The 16,677-nt window shown below is 47.0% G+C and overlaps 1 protein-coding gene across 4 annotated transcripts in view; it reads right to left on the bottom strand.

The window, feature by feature from the left end:
- Positions 1–16,677, bottom strand: part of SLC1A3 (solute carrier family 1 member 3) — a 68,889-nt gene that overhangs the window by 40,278 nt on the left and 11,934 nt on the right. For 3 of the 4 annotated variants that reach the window (XM_054986634.1, XM_054986636.1, XM_054986637.1), the window contains exon 2: positions 2,556–2,693. The exons of the other annotated variant lie outside the window; for it this stretch is intronic. In XM_054986634.1, coding sequence (XP_054842609.1) covers positions 2,556–2,693 — 138 coding nt within the window. The remainder of the gene's footprint in view (positions 1–2,555; positions 2,694–16,677) is intronic. 4 annotated transcript variants of the gene reach the window in all.

Raw genomic sequence — 16,677 nt, 5'->3', positions numbered from 1 at the left:
CCTGGAGACCATTGCCGTTAAAACGGTGGGAGATCGTGGCCACGGAAGTAGAGGACATGCTCCGCCTCGACGTGATTGAGCCCTCCCGCAGCGCGTGGCGGAGTCCCATCGTGCTAGTGGGGAAGCCGGACGGCTCCGTCCGCTTCTGCGTGGACTACCGGCAAGTCAACGCCATTGCCACCTTTGACGCCTACCCCATGCCCCGGGCCAACGTGCTGATCGATCAGCTGGGGACAGCCCGTTACCTCTCGGCTCTGGATCTCATGAAGGGGTACTGGCAGATACCCATGGCAGCCGAGGACCGGGAGAAGACGGCCTTCGCGACCCCCCCAGGGCCTGTTCCAGTTCAAGGTCATGCCCTTCGGTTTGCATGGGGCCGCCGCCACCTTCCAGCGCCTCGTGGATCACGTGCTGGCCCATTGCCAAGAGTTCGCCCGAGCCTATATAGATGATATCATCATCTTTAGTCCGGACTCGCCGTCGCACCTGCAGCACCTGAACACGGTCCTGGCGGAATTGGCCGGGGCAGGCCTGCGAGTCAACCCCCGCAAAAGCCGGATTGGGTTCCAGGAGCTCACATACCTTGGGTTCCAAGTGGGCCACGGGGTCCTACGGCCCGTACCCGATAAGGTCACCACGTTGGAGCAGAGCCCTCGCCCTCGAACTAAACGCCAGATGCGGCGCTTCCTAGGGCTGGTGGGCTATTACAGTAAGTTCATACCCCACTTCGCCAGCCAAGCCAGCCCCCTTTCCGACTGCCTACGCAAGGGCCAGCCGGCTACCATCCACTGGAACCCCGACCGGCTCCAAGCCTTCGAAGCTTTGCGCGGAGCCCTGTCCGGAGCCCCCGTGCTACGGAACCCGGACTTTGAGCGTCCCTTCCTCGTCCAGACGGACGCCTCCGATGTCGGGCTGGGGGCGGTCCTATCCCAGGAGGTCGACGGCCAGGAACACCCCGTGTTATTTATCAGTCGGAAGCTGCAGCCCGCGGAGGTCAAGTACGCTACCGTCGAGAAGGAGGCCCTGGCGGTGAAGTGGGCAGTAGGCGCACTCCAGTTCTACCTGGCCAACAACCACTTTACCCTGGTCACGGACCACGCCCCCCTGCTGTGGATGGCCCGCATGAAGGACCACAACCCACGGGTTCTCAGATGGTACCTCTCTCTGCTCCCTTTCAGCTTCTAGCTGCGGCATCGGCCAGGTCGACTCCATGTGAATGCAGACTACATGTCGCGGATCCCGGAGCAGCAAGCGGGCCAGGAAGCGCCGGACCCCAGGGGGGTGTGTGTCCGGAGTGGGCCTCGCCCACCCCGGACTGGGCCCTACCCCCCGGCCCGACGGACCCCCAGGGGGCTCGTGGCCAACCCCCCCGCCCCCGCCAAGCACCCCCGCTTACCCCAGGACCCGCGGCGGCGGGCCCGGAGACGCCAACCACCCAACGCTTCCCCGGCGCCCCACCGCCGGGCCTGCCGCCGCCGCCGGGACCGCGGGGCCTACCGCAGCCGTCGCGGCCGGGATGGCCAGGCCTGCCGCCACCGTGGCCGCCGCCGGGACGGCCGGGCCTGCCGCCGCCGCCGCTGGGACGGCCGGGCCTGCCGCCGCCGCCGCTGGGCCGGCCGGGCCGGCCGCCGCCGCGGCCGCTGCTGGGGCGGCCGGCCCTGCCGCCGCCGCCGCCGCCGCCGCGACTCGCGGCGGCGGGGCGGCCGAAACCGGGCCGGCCGCCCGGCGCGGCGACGGCGGCGGGTTGGGGGGAGAGAAGCAGCAGGAGGGAAGGAGCAGCGCGGCCGCCGCTGCGGCCGCCCCAGGCAGCATCCCGGGGGCGGGCGCGGCTGAACGCCGGCAGGGGGAGGGCCCAGCTGGGGCAGGTGAGGGGAGGGACACCGGGCGAGTCGTCCCAGCGCTGGGTTGGCTGGATGGCTCCTGGGAGGGCTCCCCAGTCTGAAGGGACGCTGGGGATTGGCGAAGGGCGGGGGAGGGGAGAATCAAGCTCAGAGGCAATGGCAGGGGAGGAGGGGGTGATGGAGGAGCATTTGGCCCAACCAGGTGGGAGCAGCCAGGGGTCGGTGCCAGGGACGGGTGGTTCTGGAGAGGGGATTGGGGGAGAGCCAGGGGGCAGAGCCAGGAGGGACTATAAGAGGGAAGCTCCTGATGACGCCGGGGAGGAGAAGGCTGGTTGGAAGGTTGGTCAGAGAGAGAGTGCAAGAGACTTCCAGAGCAGCAGATAGGAGGCAGACTCTGGTGCCCAAACCACTGCCCCTATCTAGTCTGAGGCAGAGGGAGCACCCTCAACCTCCCCCTGGTGGTAGCCCGGAGGACGGCAGAACGAGGGGAAGGCGCGGCCGGCGGGGCGGGGCCTCACAAGTTGTTTATAAAACGGCAACAGGAATCAAGCCAAATAATGTCATTGCACAGATGTAGATTTTGAAGCATGTAATCTTGTGCACTCTTCATTGTGATCTCTTTATCAACACATTTATCAAAAAAGAAGAAGAAGACCATAGTGCTTTAATAGCAGCAACAACAAAAATACAGAAATGAAAAGTTGACCTCTGTACCTGTCACTAAGCTGGACACTATGAGAGGCAAAACCAGCATCTGCAGCATTCTCATTAAGAGTTCTCCAGGGAAGGAAAAGTATTTAACTTCTCTGTAGCTCAGGTGGTATGAGCGGAGGGAAAATCCAATGATGACCCCTGCAGGGAAAGAAAAGCAATGAGCAACTTCAAGCATCATCAACAACAATAATCATAACACTGGGTCTGAGGCCGGAATAGGATTCTCATTTAGGCCCTGTGGGCGTAGCATGAGCAGAACTTCAGGAGCTGTGGCTCAGAGGCAGGGCACGTCTTTTGCGCTCACAAGATCCTAGGTTTTATCCCGGCCATCTCCTATTAAACGGCATCAACCGGACAAAGATTTCTGCCTGAGACCCAGGAGTATTGTTGTCAGTTGTAGATGGTACTGAACAAAAGGACTGATGATCAGATTTGGAATAAAGCCATTTTTGTCTACATTACAAACTTATTATCAGTTTTACAGTGCCCAACAGTTCCAGCAAAGAATTCCTGGGAATTGTAGTTTTGCGGGCGAAAAATCCCTAAGTGCCACCTAAGTGTAAATATCCCTAAGTGTAAATATGCTCAAGTTCATTCACACAGACCTTGGCCCTGAGGAGAAATTGTCACATAAGCCATAGTCTGCTTGAGGTACGTTTATTTTCACTTGAATAGCCAGTCACAGAAGGTCAAAGAAGGTCACATGAGCTGCCCTGATACAAAGCATGGATGTTTTCCTTTGTCTGTCTGTAGCGGTTCCTTTCTCATGGGGAGTCGCCTGAGTTGTAAGCAGAACTTGACATTTTATACATCAGCGTGGCTGGAACAAGCAGGGTGGTCCTGTATACCAGTCTGGAATGCCCCTGAGGACATGACTATGTTACCTTCGCTCATTTTTTTCCTTCCTCAGGACAGGAGCAGCTGTGGAATGACCATGTAATAAGCAGGAATGAAAACAACTTAAATTCTTACTAGTATTTGTCTCTCACAGGGGGCTGAAGCAAAAGATGGGAGAAACCAATTCAGCCATTTTCTGACTGGTACTCCATACCTGCCTGTACCAGCTTAGTTTCAGCCCAGTAATAATCATAGATTGGATCCCACAGATTATTATATTTTATACTTTATTTTTATTTATCTGCTTTTTTAATGCCCCATCTTTCTTCCCAATGAGGACCCAAGGTGGCTTATATAATTCTCCTCTCCTCCATTTTATCCTCACGGCACCCCTGTGAGTAGGGTTACCAGGTCCCTCTATTCTCTCAGCGGGAGGATAGGGGCCTGGTACTCACCCTCGTGCGTGCGCTTCAGCATGTGCATACTCCGGTGGCAGCATGATGACGTCACTTTCGGAAGTGACGTCACCACTCTAAGTGCGTGGCGACATCACTTCTGTAAGTGATGTCGTTGCACTGGCCGCAGGAGCTCTCCCACGCTCCAATTTGGCTGGTTTGGGGCCAAATCAGAGCACAGGGATGCTCCTGCGGCCAGCGCAAGGGGAGAGAGGATAAGGCGGCAAATCCCCGGGCAACCCTACCTGTGAGGTAAGTTAGATTGAGAGACCTCAAGGTCATCTAGTAAGCTTCCATGGCAAGGTGGGGATTTGAACCTGGTTCGCCCAGATCCTAGTCTACACCATGCTGGTTCTCAACATTTCCACTTGGGCAAGGGCTCTTAAGAACATAAGAAGAGCCCTGCTGGATCAGACCAGTGGTCCATATGGTCCAGCATGCTATCTCACAAAGTGGTCAACCACTTACCCTGGATGGCCAACAGCAGGGCGTAGAGACTGAGACCTTCCCCCGAAGTTGCCTCCTGGCTCTGGCATTCAGAAGTTTGCTGCCTCTGAATGTGGAGCTTACCTTTAGTCACCATGGCTAATACTCACTGATAGACCGATCTTCCATGAATAGGGTTGCCAGCTCTGGGTTGGGAAATGCCTGGATATTTGGGGGGTGGAGCCTGGGGAGAGCAGGATTTGGGGAGGGGCTGGAGATCAGCAAGTTATTATGCCCTAGAGTCCACCGTCCAAGGCAGCCATTTTCTCCAGGGGAACTGATCTCTGTCATCTGGAGATCAATTCTATTTCCAGAAGATCTCCAGGCCTGACCTGGAATCTGGCAACCCTATCCGTGCATCTGTCTAATCCTTTTTCAAAGCTGTCAATGCCTGTGGCTATCACTATATCCTAAGGCAGCAAATGCCACATTTTAATCACTCGTTATGTAAAAAAGCATTTCCTTTTGTCCGTCCTCTTTTGCAAGTGGAAACACAAATATCCCTTGCGCTATGTTAATTTGACTGCATCCCATCTTCTATTTCAGCTTGCACAAGATATAGCACAAGTTACATTTCAGCAAACCATCCCCGCTTCCTGGAAAATGACCTTTGATTCATTGCATCTCCCAATTGGACTGTAAACAGTCTCAAATAGTCTTTGGCCTTTTGATTTTTGTACTTAGCAGCCCTGATTGGAAATGAAAGATCAGCACTTGATCTTATGGTATCTCATGCGCAAATGGAACAGTATTAAGTGAAACTTCTCTTCCACTATCGCACAGTGGGATCTTGCCCGCTGTGTTGACTCAGTTCCCATGCTTCCTACGTGTGCCTCAGCGAACAGCACAGAAGATGCTTGGCAGAAGATATTTGACATCCCTCAAGTTGGTGCTTTGGATAGTATCCAAAATGGCACCAATATGCAGAAAACTCTTGCAGGCAGGCCATTTTTCTACATGTAAGGAGATTCATGTGCCGGAAGTGCATATGGAGATGCTGGATCTTGTATTCCTCTTTGCCTTTCCCCCTGCAGACTCCCAGATCTTTCCTTCCAGAGCATCTCTGCACAAAATATTTGAAATTCAGGGCTGGGCAACACCCAGAAAGTTCTTTGGGATTTCATGGCTGAGGAGGACCTAAAACCCTGTGCCCAGCTGCCATTAATAGGCTCCTTGTGCCATGATTATTGAAGTGCTCTGGCCTACAGAGGACTGTGCAGTTGGCAGTGACAGGACTGCACCCATAAAACTGTGGCGTGAGAAAAATAACACCTATTGACCTACAGTGCATCTCTATTGAATTGCTGCAATATAAAATGTAGAATCACATTTAAGGATGGGGTTGTGGCTCAATGGTGGAGCATCTCCTTTGCATGCAGAGGGTCCCAGGTTCAGGCCCCACATCTCCCGTTAAAAGAGCTGGGCAATAGATGATATGAAAGACCTTCACCTTGGAGAACTGCTACCAGTCAAAGTAGCAGATATTGATGATCTTGATAGAACAATGGTCAGTCTTAGTATAATAACAGTGTTTATATACCTCTCTTCTAGACAGATTAGTGCCCCACTCAGAACAGTGGACAAAGTCAGTGTTATTATTATCCCCACAATACAGCTGGGGCTGAAAGGAGTGGCTTACCCAAGGTCTCCTGCTGAGTTCATGGCAGTAGTGGGGTTTGAACCAGCAGAGTGTTGATTCTCAGCCCAGCCACTTAACCACTATGCTATAGTAGTTCCCATGTCAAGCATCCATGTTATTTTTTTAAATTCAAACGGGGTTGGGTACTTTCATTTGATGTTTATGCACAGATGACTCAAACGCCATTCTTAAAGTTAAGTTCACACATATATGCTCATCACTTTCCGACTCCAAAAGCATGTGATGATGTGACACTCCTGTCACTGAATGCTGAGAGATCACGTAAGTGCACATGAATGTGTGAACCAGCCCGCAGTGTTACTTGTCAAATTGCACTAAAGCTGGATCTTGTATTCCTCTTTGCCTTTCCCCCTGCAGACTCCCAGATCCCAAAGTGGGATCAGCAAGACTCACAGTACATCCTGTAAATAGATACTCAGCTGTACAAGAATATCTCACTTGGGTACATTTCGCACTCGGTTTTTAGAGCGCGTTTGTACCTGTTCCACATCCCATGTTTGCAAGGTTTTCACACTTAAAAGCAGTCATGGGATGCAGTCCCACTTTTTGTCCGCTGTATCCCCGATTTTTCCCCCTGCGGACATACCCCGATGTTTTTTTAAGTTCGCTGCCGACTGGCAGCTGGCCCGCATTTTGCTAATGTGAACACTTTTGCCTCCTTTTTGCTTCTCTCCCCCCTCCCTTTCCCTGGGAGCTGATTGGTTTGTGCAGAATTAACCACTCCCACCCTCCTCAGCTCTCTGAACTCCTTGTCCACCATTTTTTTTTAGTAAAGCGAGCTGAGGGTCATAAGGCTGCTTCTTCGTTGGTTTCCTTCCTCCCGGTATGCATGCTGTTTTATTTTTTTTCAAAAGCCAGGAATGATTCGTAAGCTTGCTGCTAATTCCCTGCTAGCTTTAAAATCAAGGAAAGTGTTAAATAGCTGCTTTCTCCTTCCTCCCTTAGGGTATGCACACACATTCTTTTTTTTTTAAAGACAAGAATGGGTTGCAACCTTGTAATGTTCCTGCACTTTCTTCCTGGCTTTAAAAGCCAGGAAAGGATTAAATGGCTGCTTTTCCCTCCCTCCCAGGCATGTTTCAGACTTTGCCAAAGAGGGGGAAAAACCCCAAGCATTTTGCACAGCCCTTTGGAAACAAGCCTCTGCTTCCTGGGAGGAGATTAATCGGCAGCATTTTAACCCTTTCCTGGCTTGATTTAAAAAAATGAGAGTGGTACATGTTTTCCCCCAGAACTTTGCCACCAATTGCCTCTCCCGTGGGCAGGGGACAGCCCAGTCAGCAAAAACGGGGGAAGGGTTCCAACATTGCAACGTTACTACGCATGCTCAATTTTTTTAAAAAAAAGTGTGACGTGAATTGCAAGGCCCCAAAAGCCCAAAATTGCACTGAGGTTTTGAAATGAAGCACAGACACCAAATCGAAATTGCAGTGGATAGTGTGAAATGAACAGGTGCAATGCCGAAGCCACTGCGATCGGGGCGAATGCTCATAAATGGCGGTTTAAACCGTAAGTGCAAAAAGGGTCTTGACTGAGAAACCAGGGTGCTGGATTTCTTTTCTTTTTAATATCACACCAGAAGGACCCCTGCAGAATCAGACCTGAATTGGTTGAATCTAGAGGAACTTCTTCTCAGTAAGAGTTTTATGTTTCCAAATAATTTACGAGCACCTCAATGGAACAAAGAAATCCCCCCCCCTCAGCTGTTATACAGGTTTTCCCTTGACCTTTCACATCAAAGTGGTGGAGGGGTGGTGGAGAACAAACATTCTGTAAAATGATGGGGAAAGCACACGTTTTCAAATGATAAAGAAATGCCATATACCTATTTTTTTAGAACTATTTATTAAAAGAAACTCTTCAGTATCGCGGTTTTAAAATAAAACAGGGCTGTTTGTATGCTTATATGTGTGTATGGGTAAAACTCATATACAGAGAATTTAAAGCAAGTTCAGCCTTTTTTATGGATTCTTTTACCCCTTCCTCAAATTTTCCTGCTTAGCCACTTTGAGATACTTAGGCAGCATGTGAAATTAACATGACAGACGTTTTAAGTTTTGTTCTCTAAATGTAAATCAAATAAATGTGGTAATCTAACATACTGTACAACTCGAGAGTTGGTTTCCTGGTTTATTTCTTTTAGTGGTTAATTTATACAAAGTTTCATCTGTACTTCTGTCTCTGTTTTATTTGGCTTAAATTTAGTAAATAAAACTTTTTAAAAATGTGTGCCATGTTTGTTTGTTTGTTTGTTTATAGTTCACCTTTCTCACTGAGACTCAAGGTGGATCACAGTGTGAGTTAGTACAGTCAATTTCAAGGACATTTCAATAAACAATGTAATAGGGTCTACAAATGCAAATTTGCAAAGATTTACCACTAGCAGGAATCCAATACAGAGTTCAAGAAATGCTGGGAAAGAGTACTACCCAGTAGGATCATACCCAAAGCAACAGATAACATACAGTAGAACACAGTAATAAAGTCTGTGATCCCTCTCTCTCTACTGACACATTCCTCCGAGACCACTTTGTACAGAACAGCCCTCCAATCCGAGTAAAAAACATTCCCCGGGGTTTTTAAGTATCTCAAATGAAGGGTATGCAGACCTATCCAAGTGCAAAGAAGCAATCGCCTGCTCTGCAGAAAAGGCCGAGAGATGGCAAACCAGCTGCCATGAACTGGTGTTTCAGAGGAAGTCTGTGAGAGAGGTTGCAGCAAACTAGAGAGGGTGAGCACATTCTCAGAAGGCAGGATAGTCCCGGTAATAGACTTAAGCAACAGCTTGACTATGGAGAGGATCATAGGATTTGAGAAACTTTGGTTCGTGGAGACTGGGGGGACTTTATCGAAAGCTGAGACACAGTTAAGGAACATTAGGGAATGAAGAGTTGGCAAGACAGGGTCAAAGAATTAAGGCGTATTCTTTGAAATGGTGTCTTCTTGCTGCTGAGAATTCCAGTAGCCTCCAGTTCAATCAGGAGAATTAGTATTTGATACGCAGTAATATATGACTTACTCTAATTGCGTATTGCACTCTGAATTACCTGAAGGGCTCGGGTTTATGGCACTTTCCCCCTATATTACAAGCTGCAAGAGGGCACAGTAGGTGCTCCCTTTTTTAGACAAGGCTCTTTGACAAGTTTATAGGAGAGATCATGTTCAGCAGCAAAAATGAAGACCAACTGGCAGCCAAGACAAAAGTCAGACTTGGACTTAGGTTCAAGGCAAGGCTAATGGGACAGGGGTGCTACTGGTCTGAAAATCTCCAGTGCTTATAACTTCTGGAAGAATCTTCTAGGAGAGCTCCAAAGCTCATCTCTTTAAAGAACATTTCCAAGAAGGGTCTAAATCAGAGGAAGACATGAACCAAGTGTGGGTGTGTGATATCTGCCACACTTGTCAACTCCTTCAGCTGCCCACATTCATCCCTTTCTCCTTGATCTCCCTTATCTTAGTCTTCTTTGAGGAAAGAGGAGATTGGTGGGATGCATGGATAGTTATAACAACAACAACAATTGTGCTTGTATACCACTCTTCTGGACAGACTAGTGCCCCACCAAGAGTGGTGAACAAATTAGTGTTATTATTATCCCCACAATACATCTGGGTTGCTGGTGCTGAGAGGAGTGGCTTACCCAAGACCACCTACTGAACTCATGGCAGTAGTGGGATTCAAACCAGTAGAGTGCTGATTCATGGCCAAACCACTTAACCACTGTGCTACAGCAGCCCCTTTCTCAATGCTCTTTCTCATGATTAGAGATGGGCATGAACTGAAATACAGTTCATCACAGCCCATTTCTGACGAACCCCCATGAACTTTAGGCTGGTTCGTTTGGTTCATTTTTTGGTTATTCACTGCAGACAGACTTGCTCCAATCAATCAGTTTCCTAGGCAACAGGGGATGGACTTCCTGCAGACCTTCTGTTGACCCAGAAGTGGGCTTCTGCTGGACTGGAAGTGATCTTCGGCTGACCTGGAAGTGATGGTTTTCTGACCTGGATGTGACATTTTCACGAACCAAATGAACTGGTTTGTGAACCAGGGCAGGTTCGTGAAAGTTCGTGCTTCGTGAAATGCGATGCACCACAAACCGCATGGTTCATTTTTTTCCAGTTCGTGCCCATCTCTACTCATGATGTTTACAGATTCCAAGCCAAGTATCCTATCATGGATATATGTTTCCACGTGGATGCTGTGGGAGCTGAGGCCAATCACAAACTGTTGAGAGTTGCAAGCCAGGTATCCTGATTTGATGGAGGCATCTGTTTATGAATGAGTGCTGCCTCAAAGGTGATGCCTTCTGGGCTCTGCAAAGTACCTCTTGCTTCAATGAGTTGGAGGACAACCAGTGGCTCTTGGATTTGGGGAAGAAGGAAGTGGGAGCCAGAAAACACATTGACACCACATTGAGGATCAGTGCCTTTGCCTAATGCTCTGATCCTACATTTGTTTTTATGGAAGTACTCAGCTGGATTTTACTTCTGAGTAAACATGTTTAGGGCTGTGCTGCACAAGCTGTTTTTGGCCTATGTGCCAATTGAAAAGTTAGTTACTATACAAGCCTCTTCCCCTTAAGCCCGGAAGCAAAATCTGGAACTCTTTTGTACTTTATTTTCACATCAAGGATAATTGCCAGCATTCATTTCCTTGCACTGGCTTTTAGAACAAGGTGTGTGAATAAGATGATTATCATAGTTTCCTTTTGAAAAAAAATTACAAATGTTTAATCCCACAACAGATCTGCATTATTACCGAGTAATCATAACTCAGACATATTCAGCACCATTTACTGTCCACATAGATGGTTATTTTGTGCCCATATACATGCATCTCCATGTGTGTACACTAGAGAAAAGCTGTATCGTCCCACCAGAGACACAGTGCCATCTGAAGGAGATGGCACAGAGGGTTTTTGTTTTTTTGGTCAATTCTGGCTGCATACTAGTTCAGTATATCCCCTGGTTTCCACATGCCTTTAGTTTTGGCTTCAGTTCCCCTTCCCCACTTTTCCCAGTTCTTTTGAGACCACTTTCCCCCCCATCTTTTTCTGGAGGCTGATTTTGAATTGATTTTTTTTCATTGTGTGTAATGTTTCTCTCCGTTTTGTCAGTTCTGCCCACTCCCATCTCCAACCCACTTTTCGATGATTGGACATGCATCATCATCAAACCACTCCTCCCCCAGCTTCTTCCCTCCCTCCAGGTTTTGTTTTCTTTCATTTTAAAAAAGTAAGAGATATGCCTTTTCCCTTCTATCTCTGCAAGGGAAGGGGCAAGAGACTTACTTAAAAAAACATGAAAGCTAGGAACTCAGAGAACCTGCTGCACCTATTATTATAATGGTAGGTTGATCTGTCAATATGAAATTGATGATTTAAAAAAAAAAAAAAGCAAAATCCCTGGTTGCCCAGGGAAGAGAGTGGTGGCCACTTCTGATGCCAGAAAAAGGAGCACGGTCAATATGAAATTGATGATTAAAAAAAAATGCAAAATCCCTGGTTGCCCAGGGAAGAGAGTGGTGGCCACTTCTGATGCCAGAAAAAAGAGCACGGTTTGAAAAGCACGTTGCTGCTGCTGCTGCTGCTGCTCTGGGCTCTACCCCAACAAAGATTGGTTTGCCGTACAAGTACCGGCCTCCGCCTCCTGGCCTCCTCTAGGTCAGTCCAGGTGGGGCTCTTCAGTTTGGACCATGGGGAGGGGGACTTAGGTATGGGTGGCAGAGCTGCTCCCCTTTTAGGCTTCCTCATGCAAAGACTGGCAGTGTGTTTATTTTCATTTCCTTTTGAAAATCCAGTCCTTCTATTGAGATAGCCATTTAAGCATTCACAAAAAAAAAAAACCCTTTTAAAGGGTGTGTTTGCTGTAACATCTCCAATGAAGCCACCAATGATGACAATGTTCTCACTAGAAAATCCTGATTAATTAAGGCACGTGAGGAAGAAAATAAACTGACTCCACCACTGTAAAAATGCAAAGGAAGGGCAGGCATGTGGAGCAGCTATACCCAAAGCAATTTCAGTGCTTGTGGATCGATTGCTAAGAAAATCAGGAATAAGCTGAGAGTGCAAAAAAGCCCAGTTATACCCTTCTGACTTCAGTGTATTTAGAAGGGTGTAAATCTAATTTGGATGGCACTATTAATTTCTAGAGACATAGCCATGCGGGCTGATTCTAGCACATGAATGCTCACTAACAACAGCACGGGAACAAAATACCAGAGAATATCTAGCAGAAAATAGGGACTGTCCCTGACAAATTGGGTCAGTAGGAAATATGGATAATACTCCTACAGGTCAAGTTACCCAAATGCACCCTACGCATCCTTCCCTTTTCACATTCACACAAATATGGGTCAGAGGTACCAGAAGAACCATTGCCTCCTATATGAATCTGCTAGTTCACTTCAGTCATCATCAGAGGCCCTTCTCTAGTAAATAAGAGCCAAGCTACAAGTGATGAATTACACTTGCCTGGCAAGTGAACAGACTCGCGTGTATTCCTCCCTGTTCACTTGTCCTTCACTTGCGCTCCACTTGATCAAGTGGACAGCAAGTGAATGGCAAGTGAACAGGGAGGATTACACGTGAGTCTGTTCACTTGCCAGGCAAGTGTAATTGTCAGGTCTGTTGCCCACTGTCCTTCCATACTGTTATTCCAATTATGTTATTTTGCAATAGCCTCTTGCACCTGCTCCCTGTTGCTTTCCAGATTCCGAGACGAGCGAGCCCCTTATCTCAGATGGCTCGCTGCAGTGGCCTTGGGACAGCTTCTTCCATCCCGCTACAGATTGTGTTTGGCCAGGAGAGCCGGGGGGTGGGGAGTGGGACCTGTGAATGGGATGATATAATGTATCCTGTGCTCAAGGTGTCATTCTTAACAAGAAACCTGTGTACAGCTAGACACCCTTAATTGCTTCTGTGTAACCTATGGACATATGTACTGAGAAGCCTGTGATATCTCAATAAAGACCTATTTACTCAAGAAAGCTTGGATTTCTTGCTGCAAGGGTCAGGGGGATCACCTTCAACGTATCCTGTCTTCCATAGACTGACAGTAATTCGTCACTTGTAGCTTGGCTCTAAGACAGGTCATGACCTGAGAGAGGATCTCTTCTGAAACAGCCCCACACCTCTAGAATATCCTCCTTTAAGGGGTCTGCCTAGTGGCTTCACTGTTGGTATTGTCTGGAGGTGTCCAGGGCCCCTCCAGACTTGCGCCTGCCTCCAACCCAACGTGCCCAGAGCCCAGCCTCCCAGACAGCCCCGAAGCTACCCCCCTTATCTGGCTCCAAGGAGTGGCTCCTGTGAAGGGCAGGAGCATGCCTGTCACCAGGCATGATGACATCACTCCCAGAAGTGACATCATTGTACCTCACTGGCCTGAGAGGCTTCTTGTCTCCCATGCCCATTCCCCAGGGTTTTTCTCCCCTGCCAGGCAGGTGAGTGACAGTGGGAGGCAGAGGCTGGGAGTGGGGAAACCCCCGCCACTACTGGGGGACTGGCAGCCCTAACTATATAGGACCTGGTAGTGGAAAGTGTTGTCAAGTCACAGGTGACTTAAGATGAACCCATAGTGTTTTCAAGGCAAGAGATGAACAGAGGTGGTTGCTATTGCCTACCCCTGTGTAATGACCCTAGACTTCCTTGGTGGTATCCCATCCAAGTACTAATCAGGGTCGACCCTGCTTAGCTTACAAGTGTGGGCGAGCCTGGGCCATCTAGTGTTGCCAGCTCCAGGCTGGAAAATGGAAGTTTTGGGAGTGGAGCCTGGAGGGGGCAGGGTTTGGGGAGGAGCCTCAGCTGGGTATAATGTCATACAGTCCACCTTCCAAGGCAACCATTTTCTCCAGGGAACTGATCTCTGTTGCCTGCAACTCAGTTGTACTTCCAAGAAATCTCCAGCCACCACCTGGATGTTGGCAACCCTAGGATCATCCAAGTCAGGGCATGTAGGACCTACTGCATCACATTCATTCATTCATTCATTCATTCATTCATTCATTCATTCATTCATTCATTCATTCATTCATTCATTCATTCATTCGGTACCATTCTACTTTACGGCACTCAAGGCAGCTTACAATGTAAATACAACTGACAAAAAATGCATTTCCTTAAAAAAACCCACCATTTAAAATTACTGTTTAAGACTGGCAATAGGACCTGCTATGTCACTGATCAAATGCTGTTATACCAAAGACTTGATCCAGGGAGCAAAAAATCTTCTTAATGGACTAATTCTGGAAGTGCCATCCTAAGAATGCTTTCTTGGGGTAAGCCTGATTGAATAAAATGGGACTCGTTTCCCAGAAGACATGCTTAAAATACTGGCCTTGATTAAACTGAAGTTCAGCACATATAAAACCCCCTGTTATGACCTGTACTTTCTTTAGGGTGGATTTTGCTTTAAATCTCCCCCTTACACCCTCTGGGTAGTTAGCTGCCACCAGGAATATTAAATTCCAATAGATTTTATTTGTTTTCCCTTTGGTAACGTGTTTATGCATCAGGCTCCTTCGTGGTTCTATGTGGCCCTGAAGATAGGAATGGGAGATAACAATGACTGCTACTCTGGGATATAACAAAACAAAATAAAAGTTTATTTTTTTAAGAAGCGTATTGGTTACATAAAAGTAGTTCTTAGTTCTTCTAGTTGCCTCATCCAAACTCATTCACACAGATCTCTTGTAAGGCTTCACACACAGTTAGCCTCTTTCTCTAGGCTCTATATTTCTCTCACAGAGAACTCCTCAGACAGCACACAGCTAGCCTGTTTTCTTTTCACTCTCAATTCTTTCTCTCTCAGGCGCACACACAGTTTGCCTGCTTCAAATAGAATGTTTAAGACTAACCAATTTTATTGTAGCATAAGCTTTCGAGAATCAAGTTCTCTTCGTCAGATGCCTGATACAGAGACTGGTCAAACTGTTTGACCAGTCTCTGTATCAGGCATCTGACGAAGAGAACTTGATTCTCGAAAGCTTATGCTACAATAAAATTGGTTAGTCTTAAAGGTGCTACTGGACTCTTTTTGATTTTGCTACCACAGACTAACACGGCTAACTCCTCTGCACCTATTCAAATAGAATGAATATATAGTCTCACAGACACACTCAGTTCAGGCTTCCACTCAGGTTGCCTTTCCCTCACAAATACATGAACACACTCAGGCTGCCCACAGCTCGCCTCTCTTGCCCTAACTGAATCTTTTTCTCTCTCCCTCAGTAACTGAAAACTGCCTTCACTCCGCCCACTCTCTGTCATCAGCCAATCATATCACTCACTCATCTCTCTCTTTCACCCCCACTCTTCACCTATCTCACCAAACATTTAAAGACACATGCACCCATTTCTTGAAATCATTACACCCCCGTTGACATAGATTATGCTTGGTTTTGCCTGGGTGTTAGCCTATATTTTAGAAGTATACTGCTATCTTTTAACTGATTAAATAAATCTGCATATCAACAGAAGTACATATAGGTACTTTTATGAGATACTGAAGGATGTGTAACTTACAACACAGGAAGGCTATTTAAAATATTTTCATTTTTCATTTCATATTACAGTAACACACTTAGCTCAAAATAGTTTGGAAAAAAACCCATGTATACCCTTCACTAACTTTTCAGTTTTTCACTGACTAATTAAAATTGACTCCACTTTTCTTAATTACAGATTTATTAATCAATTGATTCAATTTATTGATAAGCTACCATCTCACACACTTTAAAATACTTATGGCAGTATTAGAAAATGGTTTATAATTATTAGCCACTAATGTTCTAGACTTCCCGAATCTTTACCAAATCCAGAATACAAAGAGGAGATTGGAACAAAGAAGAGTTCAAAAGGCTTTTTAGAAAATGTTGCAGACTTATTTTGAGAATCCATTTTTGTATGTCATCACAAGGAGGATCCCTGCACACAGAAATGTCAATTAAATGTTATCTTAAGTAAAAATAATATAGCTTTTTCTGGAAAAAGAGGTGGTGGAACTCACTGGGTACCATACGCTGTCCATCAAAAGGCTATATTTGGGATCATGATACTTGCATGGACTAAATCAATGTGTAATTGGGGGTGTAGAATTGGTGGAGGCTGAGTGAAAAAGCTGGCAGGATTCAAACCTATGGCAGGCAATACATCCCTCAGATATATAGAACTGCAATAGGGATGTGGTGTAAGGAAATGGTTCAGAGAGAGGCTTTGGTAAACTGACAGGGACAGTAGACTATATTACTGCATAATTTGTTAACGTAGATATGCTCTAACTGGGTAATTTCTATGTTGTTTAATATGACATGTTCAAATCACTTTTGCTTGTTTTCAACAGTGTGTCATTTTTGTATTCCTGTATCTGAATTTGCTTCTGTATTCTTGTATTTGAATTTATGCCCCTTTTCAAATTTCTGCAGTGCATAGCCTACTATTGACTATCCCAGCTGCTGATCTTATTGACTTACATTGTGTAATCCACCTTGAAACTCAGTGATAAAAGTGGAATATAAAGAAAGAAAAGAAAGAAGGAAGGAAGGAAAGAAAGAAAGAAAATCTTCATTGCATTAACACAAAGGAGGACACAATCCATATTCCAACATACTTTTGTAATGAACATCAGGAGGAACGGGAGATAAATGATAGAGACAGACAGACAGACAGATCAAAATATTATGTTA

This window comes from Eublepharis macularius, chromosome 8, assembly GCF_028583425.1.
Source record: "Eublepharis macularius isolate TG4126 chromosome 8, MPM_Emac_v1.0, whole genome shotgun sequence".
Taxonomy (NCBI): Eukaryota; Metazoa; Chordata; class Lepidosauria; order Squamata; family Eublepharidae; genus Eublepharis; species Eublepharis macularius.
The sequence above is the reverse complement of the archived record's forward strand: the minus strand, read 5'-3'. Positions and strand labels throughout refer to the sequence as shown.